The sequence below is a fragment of the Terrapene carolina genome, unplaced genomic scaffold, assembly GCF_002925995.2.
Source record: "Terrapene carolina triunguis isolate 2854851 unplaced genomic scaffold, T_m_triunguis-2.0 Scaffold96, whole genome shotgun sequence".
NCBI classification, from domain to species: domain Eukaryota; kingdom Metazoa; phylum Chordata; order Testudines; family Emydidae; genus Terrapene; species Terrapene triunguis.
Window position 1 is genome coordinate 6,505,560 of NW_020664447.1, and position 26,988 is coordinate 6,532,547.

The following is a 26,988-nucleotide window of genomic DNA, read 5'->3' on the forward strand; positions in this document are numbered from 1 at the left end:
AAAGAAGTGGAAATTTGAGTAATTTATAACAGAATAAAAAAAATTCCTACTGGTTTAAATGATGAAGTAAAATAAAAAATCCAAAACATTCTTCTTAAATATTAACAATTTATCTCATTTATATGTACCATAAATGCAATCAAAATTAGACAAATCCAAAATGATTGTAATTTAGTTAATAGATTAGTAGGCCAGAAGGGACAACTGGATCATCAAGTCTGACGTCCCATATGACACCGGCCATAGAATTTTACCCAGTTACTCCTGTATTGGGTTAATTAACTTGGGTTTGACTAAAGCATATCTTCCAGAAAGGCATCCAGTCTTTAGTTGGAGACTTTTCTCTTAGGTACTTACATAGTTTCCTGCAGGGGTGAAAGAACAGGGAGAGGCAGGGGGCCATGCAGCATCACTTTTAAAAAGTGGGAGGGTTATGCCCTTCCACTGTTGACCAGCTGTAAGGGCAAGCAAGGGGGGGGGGGGGAAAGGCCGGGGGATGGGGAATGGCAGCTTGGGGGGAAGAGGTGGTGTGGGGCCTCGGGGGAAGAGGCAGTACAAGGGTGGTTGTGTGTGTGTGGAAGGAAGGAAGGGGCGGCACGGAAGGTTTGGATTTTTATGGCCCCCCCCCCACTTTTAGGGAGCTTTCATTGCTCCTGGTTTCCTGTGATAGGGCACTCCTCCACCCCAATCAGAAGACCAACGAGCTCCTCTGGGCTCAACTGGTACTAAATAGGCACACCTGCAGAGCCAGCTGGAGGACACAAGCTAAAAAAGGAGAGCTTGTCACTGGAAGGGGCAGCAACTAGGAGGAGAGTGGCTATGCCTCAGAAATAGCTGACTCTTGCCATAAAGCTGCCGAGAAAGAAACAGTTGACAAGCCTCCACTGCTCAAAAGGACTTAACAGACCCAGGACAAGCTGATCATCATGGAGCAGGAGTCAAAGACAAATCCTGACCTAGGTCCAGCTGTGCCAGACTGCCATAAACAAACCAGACCTTAATAGGAAACTCAAGAGACCGACTGCCCCCTCAGGTAGAAGACTCTCACACCTGAAAACATGGAGTTAGGTTCCCAAGGAGGGAAAGGACTTTGGAAGGAAAAGAGACTCAAACTGCCTGGGTGTGATCTCAGAGAAAGGCCCAGCTTATCACACTCCCATTTCTGCGGTATTGGAGTGCCTCACAGTCTTTAATGTATTTGTCCTCACAACCTCTGTGAAGTAGGGAAGTGCTATAATCCCATTTTACAGATAAGGAACTGAGGCACAGACAGACTAAGTAACTTGTCCAAAGCCACACAGGAAGTCTGTGATGGAACAGAGAATTGAACTTGGGTCTCCCAACTCTCAGGCTAGCACCCTGATCAGCAGGTTATCCTTCCTCTCTTCAAGAAATGGAGAATCAATAACTTCCAGCCATTGGTCTTATGGTCCCTTTCACTGCGAGATTAAAGCGCTCTTTTTTTCCCCCTGCAAAGGTAATGATGCACCGTAGTTACTGTTCAATCAATTGAAGCCATGGACTGAATTCAGCCCTTGCTAAGAGCTATTTGGAATATGACTTGCAAATAAATTGTCTGACAAACGTACCTCTTTCTTCAATTTGCAAATCAGACCTGACTTCTGCAAAGTTATTCATTAGTATTCAGTGAATAGTTCATATGAAGAAATTTGAACCTATGGGTTGCTTATGCTCTAATCATTTTGGCTTTTTGTGGTGCATGATTGTTGTGTGATACTGTTTCTACTCCATGACTGGATGACTGACATTTTATAAATAGGAAAATACTTTTATTTGCATGCACATACAGGTATCTGTGTGAAGAAAAAAAATCATTCCCCAAACATTCGTGTGAATAAAAACTGCCTTGGAATTGGTGAAAAATAAAGGACAGAAACTAGTTCAAATTGAACTGCTGATCAGAATTTGAATGAATGCTGACAAACTAGCACAGCTCCAGTTGACAACAATGGGAGTTGCATTTGTTTTCAGTGGGGTTGAATTTGGTCCATGAATTCTAAATGAGCCAGTGGATGACTTCAATTAATAGAATGACATAATAAAAATTAAAAGATTTATAAAGTAGGCCCTTTGCCTCCTGTATTATACTCAAGCTACAGCACCACTGACAAGAGTCACACTGTCAAGAGTTTGAGAAACAAAAATCTGACCTTCAGGACTTTAACATTTGATAAAGTAACAAATGAAATAATATCACATCAGTCAACAGAATGTTTAAACTGACAACCAAAGCATGGCTTCTGCAATATCAATCTCCAAGAGCAATATATGCATTCCAATAACTCTGTTGGTTTTATGCTAAATTTATACTGTAAGCAACTATTGGGCTTGAAAACTGCAAATTAAAATGCCAAATTGGAAAGAGAGGAGAAATCTTTAAAATATGGCTAACTCTAGTAATTGCTGCATAATATGCAGGCCTACAATTCTGATCTATTTCAAATTAATGCACTTATCAAAAATGTGAAATGCTTGGATAGTTTTAAATTGCTACATGCGGCACATGCCCAGAACTGCTATTTTAGTTCTCTAATGGGTTTTAATTAAAAGTATTTTCACTCTAAGCCAAGGAAAGGCTTGTCTACAACATAACAATCCATCCCTCAGTTTATTGACACTAAATGTTATTTAGATGAAAATCAGATGAGTCATGAAGCTTATTTTGACCTATTCCATAGGGCATCTTGCGAAGAAAGAGAACCATAGGAAAGTGGAAACTTCATTATAATGTTCATTCAGCTCAGTGTTAGATTAGTGCCTGCAGCATTAATGTATAGTAGGTGTGTTGCCTCAGTATGGGAAGTTATTGGGCCTCTATCAAAAACTTTTAGACCCTTTCTAGGCACTCAAGAAATCATGGTAATACGCATGACATAAAAAACAAAAAAATAAAATAGATCATGGTGTCCATCATATCTTTATTTTTGTCCCTCTGGTAGAACTATGCCTCCTCACCAGTTGGTCACATCCTGCACTTTTGTGTGTGGACGTAACTGGCAGCTTAGGGATTGCAAAGATGTTGGCAACAATAAACTGTTCTAGTGTAGACAAGGACTAAGAGATGTAACCATGCCTGGCCAACAAAAAAATGTCCTTTTGAGTGGCATAAACCAATTCCTTCCACACACGGAGAAAAAAAAAAGCCTATTATGCCTACATTCTGTTTCATAGTCACCAGTGATTATGGATTGTGTAAAGGATAGCTGAATATAAGCCCACATTGCATATTTTAGGTATTTCTGCTCCAAGTCTATCTATCTATTGAACTTTTGCATCACTGTAGTATCTGAGTGCCTCACAATCTTTTCGTGTATTTATCCAGCCCTGTGAGTTAGCAAAGTGCTATTATCTCCATTTTACAGTTGGGGAACCAAGGCACAGAGATGCTAAGTGACTTGTCCCAGGTCACACAGGAAGTCTGTGGCAGAGTACAGACTTCAACCCAAGTCCTTTAAGTCCTAGGCTACAGCCCTAACCACTCAATCATCCATCCAAGTCACATCCATCTCTGCATGATAAAACTACAGCTAGCTTCAAGCACCGAGAATCTTTGTAATCCTGTTAGCATAATGGCTGATAGATATACGTGAAAACCATAAGTTTCACTTAATGGATGATGGGTGTGTTACCACTTTGCCTCTAAGCATGTTCTGTCCCTTTGTGGCAATGCCCCCCATTACTCCTCAGTATGCTAATTCACATTGTGAGGAAATGTCACTGGCTGCTCCATGCGGAGATGATCTGCCAAATGCCTGAGTGGCAGCTCAGAGTGGGAGAACTTTGGTTCCCAGATCAGGATTAGACTAGACATCAGCCAAGCTTGCAAAGCCCTACAGAAGCTTTGAAATCACAACAGCAGAATTTCTTTGGGTCTGCTTAGTGCCTGTTGATAACACATCACTGGCTATATTTAACAGATTAATGAAAATCTACAAACCTAACCCAAACCCTGTATGTAAGGAAGTGTCACCTTAATCAGCTTAGTGTTCAGTCTGAAAAGCAGAGAGTTTGAGTCCGAAATCATGTGTCAGCCTTATCATCTCGGAGCTCAACATATTTTACCTTCAAGTTTTTGAATATTTCAAAGTTTTAACATGCTGAAATCCTTATTAGGCCAAAACTACTGACACAATAAGCCATACTCTAAATCAAATAGAAAAGAATGCCTGACAAGCATATATGCATTCTGAATATCTAGATGAGAACAGCATTGAATTGCTGTATAATATCCAGTCAGCACCTCTAAGCTCTTCCAAATTAAGCACTGTATAAGAACCCTGAAATGCTCTGGTAATTTTAAATTGATATACATTGCTCATGCTCAGAAACAGCTTGTTTGTTTTGATTACATTTTTAATGAAACTTATTTTAGCATTATTTACTTCTGGGCAAAATATATTTAATGAATATAAATAGGGGGTAAAAATCTTGAAGCAAATGGCCATCACGGTTTAGTTACTAAGGACTGAGGCTGGCACAGGAAGAAGAAATGATAAGAATATCAGATGGGTTGGTTTTCAGGACCAGTTTTGGGTATGTACAATATGAAACTAGCCCTAAAACTGGTTTCTCTGACATTCTGACATCCAGTTATCATAATCTTTTGCTGCTGCTTTTGGTGTCAGCCTCAGCTGTGCTGACTAAAAGTCTTGAACAGAACCATCTCCAGTCAGACGACAGAGGCAGAAAACTTACGAATTTACTGCTCCCCAACTTATTCAGCTAGGAGGTATTCAAAAGCCTCTGTTTTTCTTTAAAACACCCAAGGAATTTAAATGGAAAAAAATGTTAAACCAACATTAAAGTTTCACGTTTAGGGTGGGAGTTTCTTAAATGCTTGGTGTTGGCCCAATTTTCATCCCATAGAAATTACTGAGAGTTATACCACTGACTTCAATAGAGTCAGTTAGTTCAAAGCTGATTATGTTTGAAACACCCATTCCTAAAACGTGCAAGGTAAGAAAATGCAGATATCGGGATTCAACAGCAATTTGAACTTGTTCATGTTATGAATCCTATATATATTATGCTATACATTTAACAATGCAACAGAAATATGTAAAACTACACAATTAACAAGAAAAAACAGAAGGGAAAATACTTAACGTATAAGCATGGGCAAGTAAATCTTGTGTGAATCCTTACTTTTTCAGTTCAGTTCTTGATTTCTATTAATGTGAATTGTGCAACTTTAGTGATGCATTAATATCTTTTCTTGCATGTAACATTCATAATATTAATAATGGAACATACAGAAAGTGACAAAAATGATGATGCCGCACTGTCAGTTAGCTAATTTATAATATAAAGGCAACCAAATTCAAGATGAAGTAGCTAGGTTAGAAGTTCATGCAATTCAGTATAGAAAAAATATGTAAGGCAATCATAATGTGACCAGGCCCACAACAATTTAAACGGGAATATACTGTACAAAATTTCAAGGAGGAAAAAAATCAAAAAAAATTTGAGAAGAACTTCTGTAATGCACAATAATATTACCTAAGGATTTCATATTTTTAATGCTCTTCTACTTGGAAAAATGCAGGCCTGCTTGTTATATAACACTTCACCGAGTTTTAAGCAGGACAATGAAAGTGCCATTTGCCCAAAGGATTTTTCCTGATTTGTTTTCACTCACTGGTATTCTGTCTGTGGTCTCCAAGGTACTTCTTTATTCACTCAGATAGTTTGCTTCCTTTACCATACTGTTTCCCATTTCAAGTTTCTATTATTTCTACAAAAAAATCTGCTTTACTAGGCAAAATCTTTCTCACTGAAAATCTTTAAACCAAACAATATCTTTTCCTAAGTGCCCCTCACTGTTAATTCTGATCAGAATTTGCAATATTTTCCCATTTAGTAAGGTCAAGGTTATTTTATATATATTTCCAGCTTTTCTTCCAATCACTTCTTAAGACAGATGTGACATTACCGCAGTTTCTCGTACTGGAGACAATTAAGTATTGCTACTGGCTTAAACTATCCTCTCTACCCTTTTCTCCTTACACCTAGGTCTCTCTTTCTTTTAGAAAAAAGGACAATCTTGTGGGTATGACACATTATGGGGCATCACAAAACTAAGGTTTTGTTCCTGGCTTTTTTTAACAGACATTCTGTGTGACCTTGCCCAAGTCACTTCTTATCTCTGCTCTAGTTTCCATATCTATAAAAAGGGAGGCAATTGTTTTTTCACACCCCTGAGTGAGGAAAGTCTCAGCGCTGTAAGTGGCAGTGTAGACAAGTCCTTATTTGCCTCAAGTTTTCAGTCCTGTATTCAAGTTCCTAATCTGCTTTCTTCTGGTCCTAAACATTGACAGCACTTCTGAGAAAACTAACCTTTGAATTCTTGCTCTTAAGCTTCATGTTAGCTCCTGGAACCTGAATGTCAGAACTCCTAATATAGCCTTTGTCAGGTTATTGGTTGCAGCAAATAGCCTGTGATAGTATTTTCTATCTCCATCACTCTTAGGCATATAGACAAATTTTTAAGTGTGTTTTAAAATCCATGATTCACCCTATTCACTAAACTAAGTGGAAGTTCCACAGCAGAACTGCCTTCTAAAGGAAGTAAACTGGAGTCTGTTGAAATAAATAATACATAAATATTGTACACCCCCAAATGAGAAAATCAATGTCCCTCTCTAAGAACAAATGACTGTTTTTCAACTATTTTATCTCACTAGTAACTGAGTTTCAGTTCAAAATGATCAGTTCTTCTGCTGTCACAGGCATGCATAATATCACACCACCACATATTTTCAACCACGGAAAACAAACAAACAAATAGTTTCCAATCAATTATTTCAGAACTGAGGGGTGAATAGAGTTCCTCTGATCCAGAATAATACAGTTTTATAGCTTATGTTCTCGGTGGAGCAGAACAGAGAAAATGACCTGCTCTAATATGTCAGAAGCTAGGAGAAGGGTTCTTTGTTTATGCTTTTTTGAATTTAAGTCCCTTTACACTGTGAATTAATAATGTCTAACTCCTGTGTTTGATATAGCTCCTAAGACAAACTGAAGAGCCAAGACAGCACTTAGCCCTGCTACTAGGAAGTCCCAAGTTCCATTCAAAACCCCTAGCCTCTCACTCCCATGTCAATCTATATGCTGTGGACAATGGATATTATTTTTGGCTCCATCATATATACCTGTGAACAGGGGCAGGCAAACTTTTTGGCCTGAGGGCCACATCGGGTTTCTGAAATTGTATGGAGGGCTGGTTAGGGGAGGCTGTGCCTCCCCAAACAGCCAGGCGTGGCCCGGTCCCCGCCCTCTATCCGACCCCCGCTGCTTCTCGCCCCAACGGCCCCCCCGGGATTCCTGCCCCATCCACCATTCCCTGTCCCCGACCGCCCCCCCACTCCTGACTGCCCCATCCAACCCCTCCTTTCATTCCTGACTGCCCCCCCGGGACCCCTGCCCCATCCAACCACCCCTTCTCCCTGAGCTTCCCCAGAACCCCTGCCCCTGACTGCCCCCGCCACCCTATTCAACCCCCCTCCTTCCTGACTGCCCCCATTCTGCCCCCCAGTTCCCTGCCCTCTGACCACCCCAACCCCTATCCACACCCCCACACCCTGACCACTACCCCGAACTCCCCGGCCCTCTATCCAACCCCCCCTGCTCCCTTACCGCGCTGCCTGTAGCGCCGCTGGCTGGGCGGCACGGCTGTAGCGCTGCCAGAGCACCAGGACAGGCAGCCGCACCGCCCAGCTGGAGACAGCCACGCCACCGCGCAGCACAGAGCACTGGGTCAGGCCGTGGCTCTGCAGCTGTGCTGCCCGGCAACAGCTCGCAGCCCCGCCGCCCGCAGCGAGCTGAGGCTGCGGGGGAGAGGGAACAGCAGGGAAAGGGCCGGGGGCTAGCCTCCTGGGCCAGGAGCTCAGGAACTGGGTAGCACAGTCCCGCAGGCCGGATGTGGTCTGCGGGCCGTAGTTTGCCCACCTCTGCCTATGAAGCTACAAAACCTGTCCTTGGTCCAAAAAGACCAGCTCCAAAACGACACCAGAGGAAGCACATGCAGCCCCCAGAGAGATGTGCTTCATGTCATTCCACATCAACTCCTGTGGCTGAGCAAGGAGCAGCACTGACATATTTTGAGGGGCAAATTGCCCAAAGAAGGTTGATGTGATTTGGCACCTTGCATTATGAGAGGTGAGCACTGGGTGTGACGGGTTGCCCCCCTTTAAGGTGCGACCTGATGTACCACTGAGCCTGCCTGTTCCACCAGCCTGGGCCTCCTTGACCCTGTCTTGCTGAGCCAGACTCTTAAGCCTCCTCTAGCACACACACAGGCAGGGCCACACCCAGCTGCAGAAAGACAGACACTGAGATCAGCTCTTAGAAAACTCATATTAAGGGACTTGCCCCAGCACTCAGGTGCCCACCTCCCTGGGAGTGCAGACCCAAAGGTATATTGTCTTGTGCTGTATAGAAAGATCTGCACAGCGCAAGCTCATAAAAATTCGCCCTCTCCCTCAATGTGAAGAGAGATATACACAACTTCTTGCCCTCCCTCTCCATTAGAAATTGGGCAAACTGGGTTTAATAATAAACAAAACAAATTTATTAACTATAAAAGGCAGATTTTAAGTGATTATAAGGGACAGCAAACAGAACAAAGCAGATTACTAAGCAAATAAAACAAAACATGCATACTAAGCTTAAAATCTTAAAGAGATTGGTTTCAAGAAATAATTTCTCACCCTAAATGTTGTTTTAAGCAAGTTGCTGAGTTTCTGTGGCTTAGAGTTCCAGTTATTTCTTCTTATAGACTCGACCTCTGTCTCAGTCTGGACACATCCCTGCCTTTCCCCTCAGGTACTTTCAGCAGTCTTTCTTCTTGGGTAGACAATGGAGGAGTATCAAGATTAACCCCCTCCCCAGCCTTAAAAAGGATTTACCTAAGGCAGGAAACCTTTGTTTGATCCCCATCCCCCTACAGAGGAAAAGCAGCAGCAGTGTCCAAGGTGGTATTTTGTATCAGATGATCTTATCACTTGACCTTGCAGTGTCAAAGCAACTATGAAACCAGGTTCATTTGTAATGTCCACAGGAAGGATCTCCAGGCAGATGGGAGATCCACATCTTCAAAGACTCATTGTCTTTTTCTAATGGCCCATTAAGGCTGATTGCTTACTTTCTGGTCCGCGTTTCCCCAAATACACACACAGTTGTAATTGTTACAGAGTCAATATTACTAACTTCAGATACAGAAATGATACATGCATACTAATTGGATAATCACATTCAGTAAATCATAACCTTTCCAATGATATCTTACATGAGCCACCTTGCATAAAGTATATCTTAGTTATGTCATATTAATATCATAACCATATTTCTATGGAGACTATAGGGTGTAATGTCACAGTGGGATTGAGGTGAAGTGGACACACCCACCAGAGACACACCCAAAAACCTCATGTTGGGTACATTTCTTTGAGAACCAGTGGCAATAAACAATAACAACATTAAATGTCTTGAACCCAGCCAATCCCTTGGGAAGAGATTCCAGAGAGAGCTCACTTGGCCCCAGAATTGCTGATCAGATAAAACCACAGCAGGATCAATAATCTTGCATTCCTCACCTTGCCACTAAGGTCTTTGCCCGAGTTACAGTATGGACTTCAGCACAAGGCTCAATCTGTTTTTGTTATAAAATCAAGTTTAAAGAAGAAAACAGCTTCAAAAAATGCTGCAGCGAAGTAACATACTATGAGAGATCAAACACATGATTATTATAGTCTTTTCCATGTTGATTCACTACAAGGTCTAGGTCAGATGTCTTTACATCTGATTATATTACCTAGATGCTAGTCTTACCTATTGCATAACACAAGCCAAAGAACTTCCCCAAAAATAATTCCTAGAGCATATCTTTTAGAAAAATATCCAATCTTGATTTAAAAGTTGTCAATGATGGAAAAATCTACCAGGACTCTTGGTAAGTAGTTCCAATGGTTAATTACATGCACTGTTAAAATGTTGTGCTTTATTTCCAGTCTAAATTTGTCTAGCTTCAACTTCCAGCCATTGGATTATGTTGTAACTTCCTCTGCTAGATGGAAGAGCTCAATATTAAATATTTGTTCCCCATGTAGATCATTGTAGACTGTAATCAAGTCACTCCAAACATATTGAGCTCTTTGAGTGTATCACTATAAGACATGTTTTCTAGTCCTTTATTTATTATCATGGCTCTTCTCTGAACCCTCCCCAATTTATCAACATCCTTCTTGAATTGTGGGCACCAGAACTGGACAACGTATTCTAGCAACAGTCACACCAGTACCAAATACAGAGATAAAATAACCTCTTTAGATTCCTGTTTATGCATCCCAGGATCATATTAGCTCTTTTGGCCACAGTGTTGCACGAGGAGCTCACGTTCAGCTGATTATCCATCAGAATCCCCATATCTTTTTCAAAGTCACTGCTTCCCAGGATGGAATCCCCCATTCTATACGTATGGCCTATGTTCTTTGCTCCCAGATGTATACATTTACATTTAGCCATATTAAAAAGCACATAGTTTTCTTGTGTCCAGTTTACCAAGCATTCCAGATTGCTCTGAATCTGTGACCTGTCCTCTTCATTATTTACCACTCCCCCAATTTTCATGTCATCTGCAACCTTCATTAGTGATGATTTTATGTCTTCTTCTAGGTCATGGATAAGAATGTTAAATAGCATAAGGCCAAGAACTGACCCTACTGGAGAGACATTCACTTCATGATGATTCCCCATTTACAATTACATTTTGTGACCTATCAGTTATCCAGTTTTTAATCCATTTACTGTGTGCCATGTTAATGTTACATCATTCTAGTTTTTTAATCAAAATATCATGTGGTATTAAGTCAAGCACCTTAGAGAAGTCTAACTATATTACATCAGCACTATTACCTTTATCAACCAAACTTGTAATCTCATTCAAATAATGTATGTTAGTTTGACAGGATTTATTTTCCATAAATCCATGTTGATTTGCCTTTATTTCTTGATTAATCAAGTCTTGTATCAGTCATCCCAGTATCTTGCCTAGGATCCATGTCAGGATGACAGGCCTATAATTACTCAGGTCATCTCATTTACCCTTTTAAAAATTGGCACAATATTGGCTTTCTTTCGGTCCTCTGGAACTTCCCCTAGTGCTCCAAGACTTATTGAAAATAAACATTAACAGTCTAGCTAGCTCCTCAGCAGGTTCTTTTAAAACTCTTGGATGCAAGTTATCCGGCCATGCTGATTTTAAAATATCTAACTTTAGTAGCTTAACATCCTCCAGAGATACCAGTGGAATGGAAAGAGAGTTTTCATCACCACATGCTGAAACAATATCATCTGTTTTACCCACAAATGCAGAACAGAAATATTGATTGAACACTTCTGCCTTTTTTGCATTACTAGTGATAATTTTACTATTTCCATCTAGTAATGGTCTAGTACCATTGTCAGGATTCTTTTTGTTCCTAATACATTTTAAAACCTCCTCCTTATTGTACTTAACTCAGCAGGCCATAGATTTCTCCTTGTCTCTCTCTGCTTCCCTTATCAATTTTCTACAATTCCTACCTTCAGATTTATATTCATTACAATCAACTTCCCCTTTCTTTCATTTGTTATATATTTATTATAATGAATCAAAAAGCTTTCCAGATATGCCCTCCAATTTGCTCAGGTAAAATGAATATATAAACAAAGAACTCAAAGTCACAGTAAAAGAGAAACTATTTAAACTAACCATAATTACAAAACTGCATGCCCTCCCTCACACTGGATAATTAAGAAATGATATAGGGGATCATAATAAGATACCAAAACCTGATGGCATAACGAATTAATCATATTATTTTAGCTATTTGCTATTTTAAGGCTCCATTCAGTAAAAGCTTTTGCAGAGATTTTACCTTCTTTTTTTCCAGCTTGACAGCTACAGTGCAGAGCCTACAGTGATTTAAAATTCATTTCTGCCTACAATGTACACCCACCTGCTCCCTATACTTGGCTCATGCTTCTCTCTTATCAGTGTTCTTTGTCTACTCCAGAATCTAGGGACTGGATCCTTAGCTGGTGTAACTCTGCATTAGTCCTTTGAAGTCCATGGAGCTAAGCTGATTTTCACCAGCTGAGGATTTGGCATCATACCTATTGTTGTTATTATTATTTATATTATTGCCCATTTTGTTAGGCACCGTAAAAAACCCCATAGTAAGAAACAGTCCTTGCATCAAAGAACTTACATGCACTTGGAGCAGACTCCCAGTCAATGCCTGTGCCAAACTCTCTTCCTGTCCTCTTTAATGAACTGCTGAAATCCTTTTCATTACATGAAGCATTCCAGCTATAATGGCCACGCAGTAGCCTTTGCTTTCTCTGTATTGTAATGTTTCAGTACTCATTGTGCCTTGAGACCATATGTTCTTTGGAACAGGGACTGGTTAATTTTTTAGTACTGTAAAGCAGTCTGTATATTGAGGGAACTATGTAACTTCATAAATAAAATAAAAATAGTAATAAATCATATGTTTGTCAACAACTCACTCTCTAGGTTTTGACATCTCTTAAGAGCATGGAACCAGTCACACACACATTTCAATTTACAATTTGAAACTCATTTTCACAGCGATGTAGCACTGACAGTTGTTATAAAGTTGCTCTGTCTTCTGCACATTATTTTGGGCAGAATTCTCACAATTAAAAAGTTGGGCTGTGCTTATTTTTTCAAAACAATGTGTAACACCATGCTCAAGAGAAAGGATATTGCACAGGGTCTGTGTGTGACCAATCAGTCTCATGTGCAAATGACGAAAATGTCTATCATTTTCCTAGAAAACAGTCAACGCCTTTCATAAACATCAGCTCTTAGTTCACAGGTGACTGACAGCTATGAATCCAGCTGTTGTGCCTTACATAATTCCTTAGAAAATTCTCAGTGAGAAGCTTTACTAGGCAGCTGATACTAGGGAGCTGATACTTCAATCCTGAACATTTGAAGGTTAGTCTTTAATACAGATCTGCAGGTTTTCATAGGATCTTCAACCTGGTTTTACTCCCACTGAAATCAGTGGCAAAACAAGTGTTAACTTCAGAGGTAGCAGAAGCAGGCCCTCAGTTAGGAAAATTCCTCACATGATGTAGGTTTGTAATGCTTACAGGCTTTGTCTTGAAGCCGAGTGTTGTGTTAGGAACTTGGTCCTATTTCTGAACTACAAGAGACCTCATGATTTCTAAAAATATATATCAGTGTTGTTTCCCACAAGGTGCTCTTTATTACCCTTGTGCTAATGAAATTTACAGGCACTCAATTTTTCAGATAGAGGAGAAAGGAATGCATGTTCTTCTATAAGTCAGCTATTGGTCTAAATCATCAAAGCTATAGGCTTTTCTTAAATATTAGTAATTCTCTGCCTCTAAATCTTGCCCTGACAGCAATACCCTGGCATTCTGTGGGCAGCAAAGGAAAGAATCCCAGTGAGAATGAGTTGTGTGTTCAGCTTAGCTTAGTATTTCCACATTTTGATACTAACTGAAAGGTACTATGAAAGGTCTGAACTGAAACGAAGGACACAATTACAATTCATGTATTAGTAATGTACAAAATGGGCCTCTCAATCCATGTAAACTGGTATGCAATGCTTCTCAGTTTAAGCACTGCACATAGAAAGAAAAGCTGCCTTTGCTGAGGTTAGCATCTCTGTTTGCTTCCTAGTAAACATGATTCTTCTCCACCACTCATCATGCCAACGTCCATAACAATACTTCCCAGTGCCTTTGCACAAAGATTGTTAGACAATGTGAATTCATTAGAATCAGGTATTTAAAGCAAATATTTAATAACAGAATAAACCTATTAAAAGTAAGGTTCCATGAAAACACCATTGTGGGGGTTATATGTTTATTGTCTCTCAATAACCTCAGATCAAATTTGCTGTTTTAGAGCTGCCTGAATTATTCATTGAAAATAAATTATCTGACAAATGTAGCACTTCTTTCTGTTTGCCAGTCTGTTGGCTAAGGATTTCAATTTTTGTCTAATTATTGCTCTACATAATTGTTTGATGAACACTTTATGTGAACAACTTTCAACCTTTACAGTTGTTTACAAACTGTTTACTTGCACCAGTCATTATTTGTCATTTGTATGTGTGACTGATCACATAAGTCACATGGTATTTCTATTTTTAGTTGGATGACAGAATTTTTGAATGGTGAGCATTCTTGTTCACAGATAAATATTTTTGTTCACACATGAATACAAGTATATGCATTAAGCACAACCATTCCTCAAGCACTGATGTGAACAAAAACCATTTTTGCCTGAATTTCCATGAATAGCAAATTAAAAGGGGAATAAACATGATCCAACCAACCAGCTCTTTGGGATTTAAGTGAGTGTTTGCAAATACTATCTTTGCTGTATTCCACCAACTTTATTCAGTTTGCAAAATTAAACATGTTGGACCTGATCCTCATCTGGTGTAAATTGGCATAGCTCCACTTGTTGGCATAGCTTCACACCACTAACTTGAATGAAGCTATGCTGATTTACACCAGATGAGGATCTAGCCTGTTTTTTCTAACCACCAGTCCCGTAAACTCACCCAGGGATTTGAAAGGCAAACTGCTCTTTCCTGCTTGTGTTTCTTTACTAGTAATAAGGAGTCTGCAGGCCACATCCAACTCTCATCTCCACCGGTCTTCAAATTAACCTCCTCAATCCCTAATTCTTTTACACTATGTGACTCAAGAACCTCTGGATGCCAACTGGCAGAGGACACTGGGGTATACAAGACTACAGGAGTTCACCATGACCATCGTGAGATGTAAGTGAAGAAAATATGTGAGGAGTTAGATATCTATACTAAAAAATATGTTCTCTAGCTCTGATGTTAAAAACAGGTCACTCAACAGTAGCAAATCTTGAGACAATCTCTGCCAGACAAGGAGTCTAAGGTAAAACTGGTGAACGGTTTTAAATTGTTCCTTTGGAAACAGAGGATGTAGGATTTCTGTGGATATCCAGTGATCATAGGCTCGATACCACTAGAGGATATTTTAAAGGGATGCAGAGGCTTGGGTGCATCTGTTCTCAACCAGCAAGGCAAAGACAGTGGTGGTGTACCCTAAAGGAGAGTGCTTGAGTGGCACACAGGCTGGTGTGTTCAGGAGCTAACACCCAGCTTTGCACTAGAAGCAAGTGGTAACAAGGTGACTAACAGCCCTGGTGTCTCAGATTGCCAGGTGAGTTTCCTGGGCTAGTTGATTACACATTGAGACACAAATGAGTTGGAAGTTATTGAAGACAGAAAACATGGAACCCCCACAATGACTTCCCCCCCCCCCAAAAAATCACAAGCACTTTTCAGGGGAGAATCTCACTTTAATAAAACTAGTGCTAGTAATGCTAGTAATATGGTATTCCATACCTTACCAAAAAGGCTCTTCAAATTAGCATTCAGTGGCATGCTCTCATGTACATAAAGTACTGTAATTAGTCTTCCTTGGAAAGATTAGAACATGGGCAAGGTCATGGAAACACTGAGCAGACACTCAGTCTCAGGAGGTTTACAGAGAAAGCAAGTTAGTGCAACCAGGCCAGGAGCATGCGTTTACTGAGACTACAAAAAAGAACTATGTTTTACACACACAACTGGGCCTTTCTACTGCAAACGAACTTTTCTTTTAGGGCCTGACCCTGTGCCAGGGCAGCCCAGAGGATTCAGGAGGCCTGGGGTCTTCGGCGGTGGGGGGCACCCGCCGCCGAATTGCCGCCGAAGACCCGGCACTTCGGCGGTGGATTTCGGGGCGGAAGGACCCCCCGCCGCGGGTCTTCAGGGCACTTTGGCGGCAGGTCCTGGAGCGGAAGGACCCCCCACCGCCCAATTGCCGCTGAAGACCCGGAGAGGAAGAAGCTCCGGGGGCCCGGGCCCCACGAGAGTTTTCCGGGCCCCCCAGAGCGACTGAAGGACCCCGCTCCAGGGGCCCCGAAAAACTCTCATGGGGGCCCCTGTGGGGCCCGAGGCCTGGGGCAAATTGCCCCACTTGCCCCTCCCTCTGGGCGGTCCTGCCCTGTGCTACTGAAGTATGGTTTTGTCATTGATTTAAATGGGAATAAGATCAGGCTTTAATTGAATCACTGTACCATCACTCTTGCATGCTAGAACAATTAAAAGGCACATATGGAGCTTCTGTTCTGAATGTTCTCTGTTTTTCTCTTTTTCCCTCTTTTCACCTTCCCAGCTTTCATTTTTCTTTCCCACTCCATCTCGCTCAATACCGCTTCCATCTCACCCCACCACAGGCTGTTCCCCTTTTCCTCACCCCCCCCCCATAAGTTTTTATACTCTGTCCACTTGGGCTATGAACAAAAGAGCCAGAGGAGAGAGATGAGGAGCTGGGCCATCCTTGCTTAGCCTCTCAGCTATTCTGAAGCAAAAAGAGGAACGTGACTTCCACTATCACTTAGCAATTGAGTGGGAAAGCAGCTGTTTCAGTGGCTGGGGGAGTCCAGGCTGCTCAGCACTAGAGAGCGCACTGATGGAATGATATGTATGTGGTCACCTATTAAAAATGGTCCCTCCCAGGCTCTTGGGCACATAGGCACTAAAGAGGCCTGGAACACCTGCTTTATCCCTGCTTCATACAAACTGGGTAACTTCCCAGGACTAGTGATGGATACAGAACAGGATTAGAAACGATAGAAGCAGATGCTGCAAACTCAGGTATGCTAGTGATGTTATTCTTGTTGCCAAGACTAAGGATTCATTTCCACATATGGCAAGTCCCTGTACTGACAAGAGTAATGAAGATAGTGTTGATTTTGGAGATCTAGCTGAAGACAGACATGAAAGGGGCTGATGACCGGAAAGCAGCATGTTCCAACAACAGGACCTGGAGAGGATGAGCTACTTAAGGATTTATACTGCTTGGAAGTGACAATTTACAGAGATGAGACTATTTTCAACAGTATCCAAAAAGAGCTTGGCAATAGCCATTCTAGAAGTTACGCTTGGAAAAGAAAACAAACAGATTCATAATTAATTGTTCCTGTATTGTTCCCCTAACCTCATTAAGAAAACAGTTAAAATGATTATCCATGAATTGCTTGGTTGGCAATTTGCTGCACTCGCTAGATGATACCATGACTCTTGAAAGGATCTGAGTGTTTTAGAGACGAGCCCAAAACAAAGCGCCACATCCAATCATCCATTGGAGGATTGAGGTAGAAAGAAGAGTATAATCAGAACATAAGCTCTAGATCCCAATTTTTCAACTGGGCCTCTCTCTAGAATAGATCAAACCAAAATCCTGGATGTGAAAAGCCCAGAAGTTTAAAATTGGGATCTGAATATTGCTGTTAGGGCCCATCTCTAATTCTATCCAGTGGGTCAGCTTATTGATTCTTATGAAGAAGCATGGTCTTAAACTTCAGTCTTTCCTCCAACTGGAGCCAAGCCCAGACCTTTCTTTAAGAGCCTATGCTAGTTCACTTAAAACAGACCTTTCTCCCAGGTTGTGCAATAGTGCTGGCAGGAACCAGGTGCATACAAAGGTAGCAGTGGGTGCAATGGAGGTAAGCGCTTTATTCTTGATGACCTGGAAGTGACTTACATTAGAGCAGTTTAAAATATTTAGACCCAAAATATTTTTCATCAAAATGTTTAATGAAAGCAGATAAGATTTCAATGAAGCTTTTGATTTTTTTATTTAAAAAAATTCTAAAGGAAACAAAATGAAATTTGACACAAAATGAAAATTTTCATTTTTCATAGAAAAATTTAAAACTTCTACAAAATTGTGAATGAAATCATTTTCATTGTTTGATCAGCTCTAATGTAGTCAGCACAAGTTCCAGGTAGAATGCCTTCCAGAACACCTCCGTGCAGATGCACAATTCCTGCATAATGACCATTGTTTTATTTTAAATTAACTTCTAGCACATGTTAATATTGAAAAGCCCAAGGAGGGGCTAACTGTGAATGTAATCAAGATGTGTAAAATCCTTGTCAGCCCTTCCTGTTCTGGTGGGGTGGAAGTGGAGGGCGTGGACTATGCAAAAACAAACCATCCCCTTATTGCTGAGGGTTTTCAGTCACTATTTTTCTTTTTATTTCTATTCCTTGTTTACTCCTCTCTCTGGAAGTGACATCCATCCAATCCTGACACCCTGCCATGGTGTAGCATAGGCAGGATCAAGGAGCAGTGACGTGATCAAGTTAGTTCTACTTCTTCTCTCTCAAACTCTTTGGGCTAGAATAGAGCTACATCAATTTACCCCAGCTGAGGATCTGGCACTTCAGTATCTGGACTCTATTTTAAACCCACTGCAGCGCGTCTCAGAGCTCAGGTCTACAGAGTCGGGCTTGTGGAGCTCATGCTATGGTGCTAAAAAACAGCCGGGTAGATATTGCAACTGGGGCTGGAGCTTGGGCTCTGAAGCCTACCCTCTCCCCTGGACTTTAGGGCCTAAACTCCAGTCTGAGCTGCAATGTTTTATATTGCTGCTTTTGGAGCCAAAGCATGAGCCCTGCGAGCCCAACTCTGTAGACCCAACCTCTGAAACTCGCGCCTATGGGTTTTAAAATGTTGTGTGGCCCCAAACTAGCATCTTTCTCTCTTCTGTTTGACTGGTCAACTTTCTCTCATTCCTCCTTGCCTCAGTCTCCCTTATCTCTGGCTTCTAAGTCCTCCTTCCATTCAAGACGCATCGCAGCATCCAGTCACCTCTCTGCTGCATCTTGGTGCCTTTATTTCATCCTGCATTCTGGGAACTTATGAAGCCCCATGGTGTAGAAAAAATGAATGTAGAGTTGGAGGAGTCCAACTAGGACTATGACTTTATTAATATTCAAAGGAGCAAATTGGTGGGAACATAAATATTTATAGATACTTGGATTATATCCACAACATTATTTTACAAAGCTGAAAAGGCTCTTTGCCTCTGGATACATTCCATTGTTAGGAAGAACAAACTGGGTAGGATTTATGCTTCCAAACATAATAGAATGGAGCATTTTCATCTGGCGTCCAATGAATAATTACATTGATTGAAAAGAATAAGAGGTTACTGAGTATTTTGTGTTGTGTAAAGTACACACCAACTCCCACACCCACTCAGAAAGTTTATGACAACTTTAAACGTGCATTTAAATAATATATGTAGGTAAAAAGCCAATTTCCCCCCTCTCTTCATTGTACCATATCCTGGTCTGCATATGCAAGTGTGCATTTTTTCTCCTTTTCTCCATTGTTTCTATTTTCCAAAACAATTACAAGCCAAATTCTCTGCTGCTGTAAATTAGTGCAGCTCTGTTGAACTTAATGGAGCTATGGCAATTTACACCAACAGAGAATTTGGCCTCAAAATACTAAGCTGAAAATAAAGACAAGAAGCAAAGACTAGGAGTCATGATGGGATGGAGAGAGCTAGAGGCTGGGACAAATGACAACTGGCCAGTTGCAAAGGTTGAATAATAGAAGACAAGATATGGGTCACATGTAGTGGAAATTGCGTGGAGATGGTCATGTTGGCCTGACCATGTAGAGAAAAGTGATGTGTTATTTAATACTAGATGGGAGGATAGGTCCTTCATAGGTAGGTAGCTCTTGTTAGTGGACGGAACAGGGGACTAAGAGTCTGGATTCTATTCTCCATTCCACCACTGCCTCACTGTGTGATCACAGAAAAATTGTGCTTCAGTTTTCCTGTCTGTATAATGGTGACAATAATATACACACAGGCATATTTACTGATTTATTCATTCATTCAAGTACTTTGAGATTCTTGTATGGAAGAGCTTATAATACATATTAATTCTTTATTAGTAGTACAGCAATCATGTGAAGGGAGTTGGTGAAAGTTTGGTTAACCTCAAACATTTTAGGCTCACTCATTATTAATTCTAATGCCTCTTAAAAACAGCTGTTGTTTTGTGCAGTGAGACAATCTCTGGCTATTCCATTATGTGGTTTCAGGGCAGTTCTTTGGCACTTTGAAAGCATTATTAGTTACAAAGGGATGTTTGACATACTTGTCACTGGACACAAAACAGTGCTATGCAATCTTATATTTTAACTTCACAATTCCCTTTCCAAAGAGTTCAATCATCCTATGTGTGTGAATCATGCTAAAAGAAAAGAGTAGTTATTTACACATTCCACAGCTATGCAATTTCAAGAGCTGATGCCAAATAGCTTGACTAAGTGATGAGTAAAAGGGGAACTAGATCAGAGTCTTCAATTATTTGAAAGGGGTTAGCACAGAGCAAGAAATTATTCATGATGGAAAAAGAGGATATAGCTAGAAGGAATGAGAAGAAAGGAAAATTTAAGCTGCATATCAGGGAAAATTCCCTGACAGTGAGATGTGTTAGGCTGTAGAATAGTCCCCCGAGGGAAATAGAGGAAGCTCTTTGGCTTGGAATGTTTAAAACTAGAATGGAGAAAGTATTAGGAACAAATACTAGTAGCTTAGGGAAAAATCCTGAATTGTCAAGCAGAGGGGCTAATGACCTAATGGGTCTTTTCCATTTTTAACTTGTTTTTTAGGGTCATAGGAATTCATCCTCATACATATTTCTAAGGGTTTTATTTAAGTCCACAAAAATATCCTTTATTAAAATGCATTCCACCCCTGATTTATTTGCAATTAAATCTATCAAATATATGAATGCTGTGTGAAAACCAAAGTATTGAAATGCATGACAAGCCCTGAATTCTTCTCTTGGTCCAGTGCATCTTATGCTATTACCCTATAATGATTTTTCTGGAGTGTGCTTATGCACATTTTATTTATTTATTTACTGTGACTCTTCTCCTGGTAGGATACATGCATTGGCCTTGTGGTAATCAGCTATAAGAAGCTCTCTAGTCAGCATATCTGTGCACTTTGACATGCATAGGGTCCTATAAGGAAAATGAAAGGTTCATCTCTAGTGAGCACTTTGCACCAGTTTAAGAAGGAAGAAACCAATTTCTAAGAGAGGGAAAGGATTAAGGAAGTTGAAAATATTGCATCACATGCCAGGGTAGAACATTGTTTAAACCACACAATTTCTTGCACATTACCTCCTCTCCGTAATACTAGAATGGTCCTGGAAGAGCCAAAACAACTCTCAGGCTGTGTCTACACTATGAGCTGGGGTGTGATTCCCCTGCTTGTGTATGCATACCTGTGTTAGCTCTCATCAAGCTTGCGTGAGTATAAACAGCAGGGGAGCTGCAGTAGCACAGGCAGTGGCAGCAGAGTCACGGCTTAGCGGTGCTGAGTATTCAGCAGGCCCAAGCCATGCTTCTGTTGCTGCTACCCATGCTGGCGGTGTAGAGGTAGCCTAAGAAATGAATAGACCTCAGACATGAAGAGTATGGGATTTTTCTAGCACAAGGACTCATATTGTAACTCCTACTCACACCAGTAGTCCTGACCCCTGCTACGAGTCCCACTGATTAGTCTCACATGAGTAGGGGGTTCAGGACTGGGCTAGTATTCCTCACTAAACAGTGTTACTGCTTTCCAACTATTTTTTTCTTCTTCAACAAACTTAACACTAAGTGTTAGGTCCATGGCCACAAGTGTGAGCTGCCAGACTATGCAAAGGGACCTTGAACAAACCACTCCCTCTGTGCCAGTTGCTGGGAAGAGGCTTGGGTCTATGCCATAAATATGGGGATTCCCTCTACACAGAGGAAATCTTCCAGATGCCTATTCAGTCAAATTTATGGATCCTTTATGCTACAGTAGTGGCACACAATTGGGCCAAGTACACATCCCTTAATGGGGAAACAGCAAGTTCCTCTTTAAAGAGAGATCTCACTCATTTTCTAATCCCAGGCAGAGTCAGATAGCGTCATAGCTTTAAAAAAAACCCTGAAATCATGTTAATGGGTGAGGAGATGCAATTAACACTGTAATTATGAAAGAAGCATGCTCCCATCAAGAGAATTCCTCTCTCTCCCCCATCCCCATATTTTTGTTACCAGTGACTCATCTATGCAGAAATTTGACTGACATTCGAAAATAGTTCACTGTACAGTGAATGCTGAACGGTGCTAATTAAGGGGGCTTTTTTTTTTTTTGCCTCTTAACTATAATTAAAATTTCCAATTTTAATTTACAACAGTGTATGTAGACGGCTATCACAGATGATATGCCAGAAAAGAATTATGGCACCTTCCCAGAAGGTGAAGAATAATGACTCCAGCAAACTTGTGATTTACACCGAAGGTAGGTAGTAACTTAGCTAACAATGAGGACCAGCTTAAAAAGCTCCTGGAGGCAAAACAATAGTTATCAGCATACTTATGTGAAAAATAAGCTGCAGTCTATGCAGTGGGTGCATGTGATAAATGGGACTCTCCGATATTTTTCTCTTCATCATTCATAATTTACTCAAGCATGATCCCTCTAGTGATCAATATTAAAAGCTCTCAGTAAAGGAAATCAGTGCACAGCTGAAAATGCAGAACACATCACTTTGCAAGGTATTATATAACCAACACCAACAATTTCATCAGGCTTAAGTTTCCAACTGAGTAAGTTACCCATAGATGGAAGGTCAATGTTACCTTTTCGGTGTGCACTTGTTTATGTCTTAGCTAGCTAGTGTTATGATCCTCCTTTGCCGTGTAATCTAATCAAGTAATTGATGGTTCCATGAACAGCACCACATCCCACACATTTATATAAATGAAGAGTATCAAGGTCCTTTTGTACAATGCTTGCATAAAAAGAACAATCAGAGCAAAATTTTCTACTAATTATTACTACGCACTAAGAAAGGGAGGGAGTAAATGCTTTCAATCACCCTCATGAATTCTAAAATGCAGGGGTATTTTACTTTACAATGTGCAATCAAAATATGACTATTTTCCTTCTATCAATTTTTGTTTAAGTGATCTTCCAATATCAATTACTTTGCACTGTCTGTTTCTGACAGGCAAGTTCTGGACCACGCAGGTGGTAGTTTCAGTAGTTGCATGAGAATGCTTTCACATGTGTCCAGATTGTTAGTCACTTAAGAAGAGGCTATACGCTCAAACTCTTGTTTGTCAGTTATTAAATCCAACGTTTATGTATGTGACGCTGTACCCCATAATGCTTTATGGGAATATGACATAACTGGAATATGATCTATTGAATCTATTGATGCTACATATGCTATATAACATATCCTATATAAAGGTTATGATCTATCTGGGGGAGGGATAGCTCAGTGGTTTGAGCATTGGCCTGCTAAACCCAGGGTTATGAGTTCAATCCTTGAGGGGACCACTTAGGGATCTAGGGCAAAAATCAGTACTTGGTCCTGCTAGTGAAGGTAGGGGGCTGGACTTGATGACCCTCAGGGTCCCTTCCAGTTCTATGAGATATAGGTATATCTCCATATATTTATTTACTGAATCTATTAATCGTATCTGGATCCCTGTATCATTTTTGTATTCAAAGTTATGAATATTGGCTGTGTACTGGCTTGATTGCTAAATAACCTTAATAGAGCATTTGGTCAGTTCCTGGAGAAAGGAATGTTGAAATTAAGTACCTAGTCAAGAAACACTTAAAGAATAATGAATCTTGGAAGGCTCCAAACCACATAAGAAGTCTACTTGAGGACGTTCAAGGTAGCATGTGACCCATGGCTGCTACCTGGTAAGAAACTGAGTCATGCATGGACATGTGACTTGCCCAGGTGACTCCAGAACTCCATCTTGGAGCTGGAATTTGCATAGGAGAGAGGAGGGGGTCTCCACCCACAGGAGAAAGTCTATTTAAGCCCGTGGGAGACCCCTCCATTTTGTCTTCAGCTGGCTAAAGAGAGAGCCTCTCCACCCCCCCAGGATACTTGAAAGAAACTGGAACAAAGGACAGTGTGCAAGGGGTGTGAGTGATTGCTGGACCCAGGCTAAAAGGAGATTAGTCTGTAAAAGGGAGCATTCTGGAACTGGTGAGGATCTTATCCGTATTCAGTTTGATTAGACATAGATTTGCGCATTTTATTTTATTTTGCTTGGTGACTTACTTTGTTCTGTCTGTTACTACTTGGAACCACATAAATCCTACTTTCTATATTTAATAAAATCACTTTTTACTTATTAATTAACTCAGAGTATGTATTAATACCTGGGGGAGCAAACAGCCGTGCATCTCTCTCTATCAGTGTTATAGAGGGCGAACAATTTATGAGTTTACCCTGCATAAGCTTTATACAGGGTAAAACTGATTTATTTGGGTTTAGACTCCATTGGGAGTTGGGCATCTGAGTGTTAAAGACAGAAACACTTCTGTTAGCTGCTTTCAGGTAAACCTGCAGCTTTGGGGCAAGTAATTCGGACCCTGGGTCTTTGTTGGAGCAGACGGGAGTGTCTGGCTCAGCAAGACAGGGTGCTGGAGTCCTGAGCTGGCAGGGAAAGCAGGGGTAGAATTAGTCTTGGCACATTGGGTGGCAGCTCCCCCAAGGGGGTTTCTGTGATCTAACCCATCACAAAGTAAATGCAAGGGCCTTGATTATTTGAGTCTTTGACCCATTCTGAACAAAATGAGCATGTATTAGGGAATGTAAAAAGAGCCTGGAATAAAGGGCTTTTGTGGGTATTAATTTATTTTTGTACATGTCTGTAATGTAGTTTGAAGTAGGGTGTTGTACCTTTCTAATTCCCGGAACAAAGACAGTAAATACAGGTTTCAGAGTAGCAGCCGTGTTAGTCTGTATCCGCAAAAAGAACAGGAGTACTTGTGGCACCTTAGAGACTAACAAATTTATTAGAGCATAAGCTTTCGTGGGCTACAACCCACTTCTTCGGATGCAGTAAATACAGCAGCCCAAAAGAGAAAATTTTGCTTTAAATACATCTTCTTTAGAGCTTACTATTGCATTCATATCAGGGACACAGTTAAAAGAGATCAATAACAAAAGCTTATGCCAACAATTCCTGGTAAATGTAGCACTAATTCATGCCTCTTGTTGCTTATAGTCTTCCAAAATGAATAAATAAGCTTCCTTGTCAAAGCACTAATTAATACACAAGTGATTCTCGACATTATGGCACAAGTAATGTTCCAATTTTCTATAAAAATCTCTAACAAACAGCCTAAGGAGGTACTGTAGCAGGAAAAAACATTGATGGTTACAATATGGTTCCTCCTACACAGCCTACTAAAAGCAGCAGCCATATATGAGATCATTAGTCATACTAACCTGTGGTGTCATTCCATGGCAGATATACATGATTGGAATATTTTCTGTGTCTGGCCCCTGATCAAGGCACAAATCACTTTTCAGGGAATTCTGCAGCTAGAATAGACACAGAAAAAAAGAAACCAAATATGTGTTAGAATGGACTATATTCAATCATTTCCATTTCTTTGCAAGAAAATCATATTTACCCGAGAGAAGGAAATATTCATAATAAAGACATTTGTCTGTGTGAGGTTAAGAGTGCATTTGAAGAGAAAACAGCTGGATCAAATTCTTCCCTGACTTAAACATAGCAGAACCCTACTAACTTCAACACACGGCATGAGCCAGGGCAGAATTTATCCCTCTAAGGACCACACTTTCAAAAGGCATTCACAAGCGTCACCAGATTTTTTCCAAATAGCTCACCATTTTAGCACCTACTTAAGGACAGATTTTCAAAAGTGGTCAGCACCCAACAACTCTCATTGCTTTTCTGAAAATCTATGGCTACTGAGCCTTTCTGGAAATGCCAGCCTCTGTGTTTTCCATTTAGAGTCCAATTCGACAGCCAATCAACACATGGAATTCCCACTGAAGTCACAGATGTTTCTGTGTGCAGAGTGGTTATAGGATCAGGCTGACAGGGAATATGTTACAGCTGTCAGTGGACGATATGCCATAAAGAGATATTGACAGCAGGGAATTGGTGACCTCTGAGACAGAAAAAAAGCAAAATGATTTGTAATGTCATCAGAACCTGGAAAGGACAATGATAATTTGTGACCTTTCCATGGTGCGGTGACCTTTATATTTCATGTTTAATAGTACAATTGTACATTTATATGCTGTATTCTCTTGTTGTTTGTAAATTAAATCCTGAACTTCTTACTCAGTTTCTATTATATCAATGGGAGTTGAGGGCCCTCAAAACTCCCTAAAAGTGCCCAGAACCACCTAGCATCAGTCCCAAATGGACTAAAACATAATGCCAGATTCTGATACCATTACTAATGCTGTACCTTGTCCCACAAGCAGTCCCAATAGCATCAATGGGCCAGGTCCTCAGCTGGTGTAGACTGGCATAGCTCCATTGACTCACAACCCACATTGCTACAAAGAATGAAGGATTTATTGAGCAATTTATCTCAGAGCGCACCACTCAGTTTCTGAAAGAGCTTTTCCTCCCAATAAAGATGAAAGGCTCTTCAAATTCATAAGAAATTTACATTCTGAAGGACTTCTGATTACCTTGAGCCTCTGGGATTGAGAATGAAATGAGTAAGTGAGAATTTAGGTACCACAGGATTTTATGTATAATTTATATGCATGGGATTCAAAGGGGCCACGCCTTCTAGAAGGAGCACATATCTTCTGAAAGGAACCAAAGTCTCAATATCCTGTATAGACAAACTATTAATCTCAGAACAACATAGAAAAGCAACTAGGTGAAATATTTATCTATCATTTAGTTTGTTTTATACACATTTCCAGTGGAGTAATTTTATGTACCTGTAGCACTTCATCTAAATTACTTAACCACAATTAACCTAATCCTTTGCTGTTGTTTGTTCTGTTGACACATTGGGCCGAATTGGGCATATTGCCTAATGCTAGTGTGATGCAGAGTTGCACCACAACAGGGACAGCTCAGGGGACATTATTATTATTAACATTTCAGCAATGGCCTCAACTGAGATCAGAGCCTCATTGTGCTAGTCAATGCATATGCACATACACATGATGAGACAGTCTGTGCCCTGAAGAGTTTACAGAGATACAGTAAGTG

General features: G+C 40.6%; 1 protein-coding gene across 1 annotated transcript in view; it reads right to left on the reverse strand.

Moving 5' to 3' along the window:
• The window catches only part of GALNT18 (polypeptide N-acetylgalactosaminyltransferase 18), a 438,485-nt gene that overhangs the window by 73,827 nt on the left and 337,670 nt on the right, over positions 1-26,988 (reverse strand). Inside the window, exon 10 of the mRNA XM_024196054.1 lies at positions 25,221-25,316. Within this exon, the coding sequence (XP_024051822.1) occupies positions 25,221-25,316 (96 nt within the window). The remainder of the gene's footprint in view (positions 1-25,220; positions 25,317-26,988) is intronic.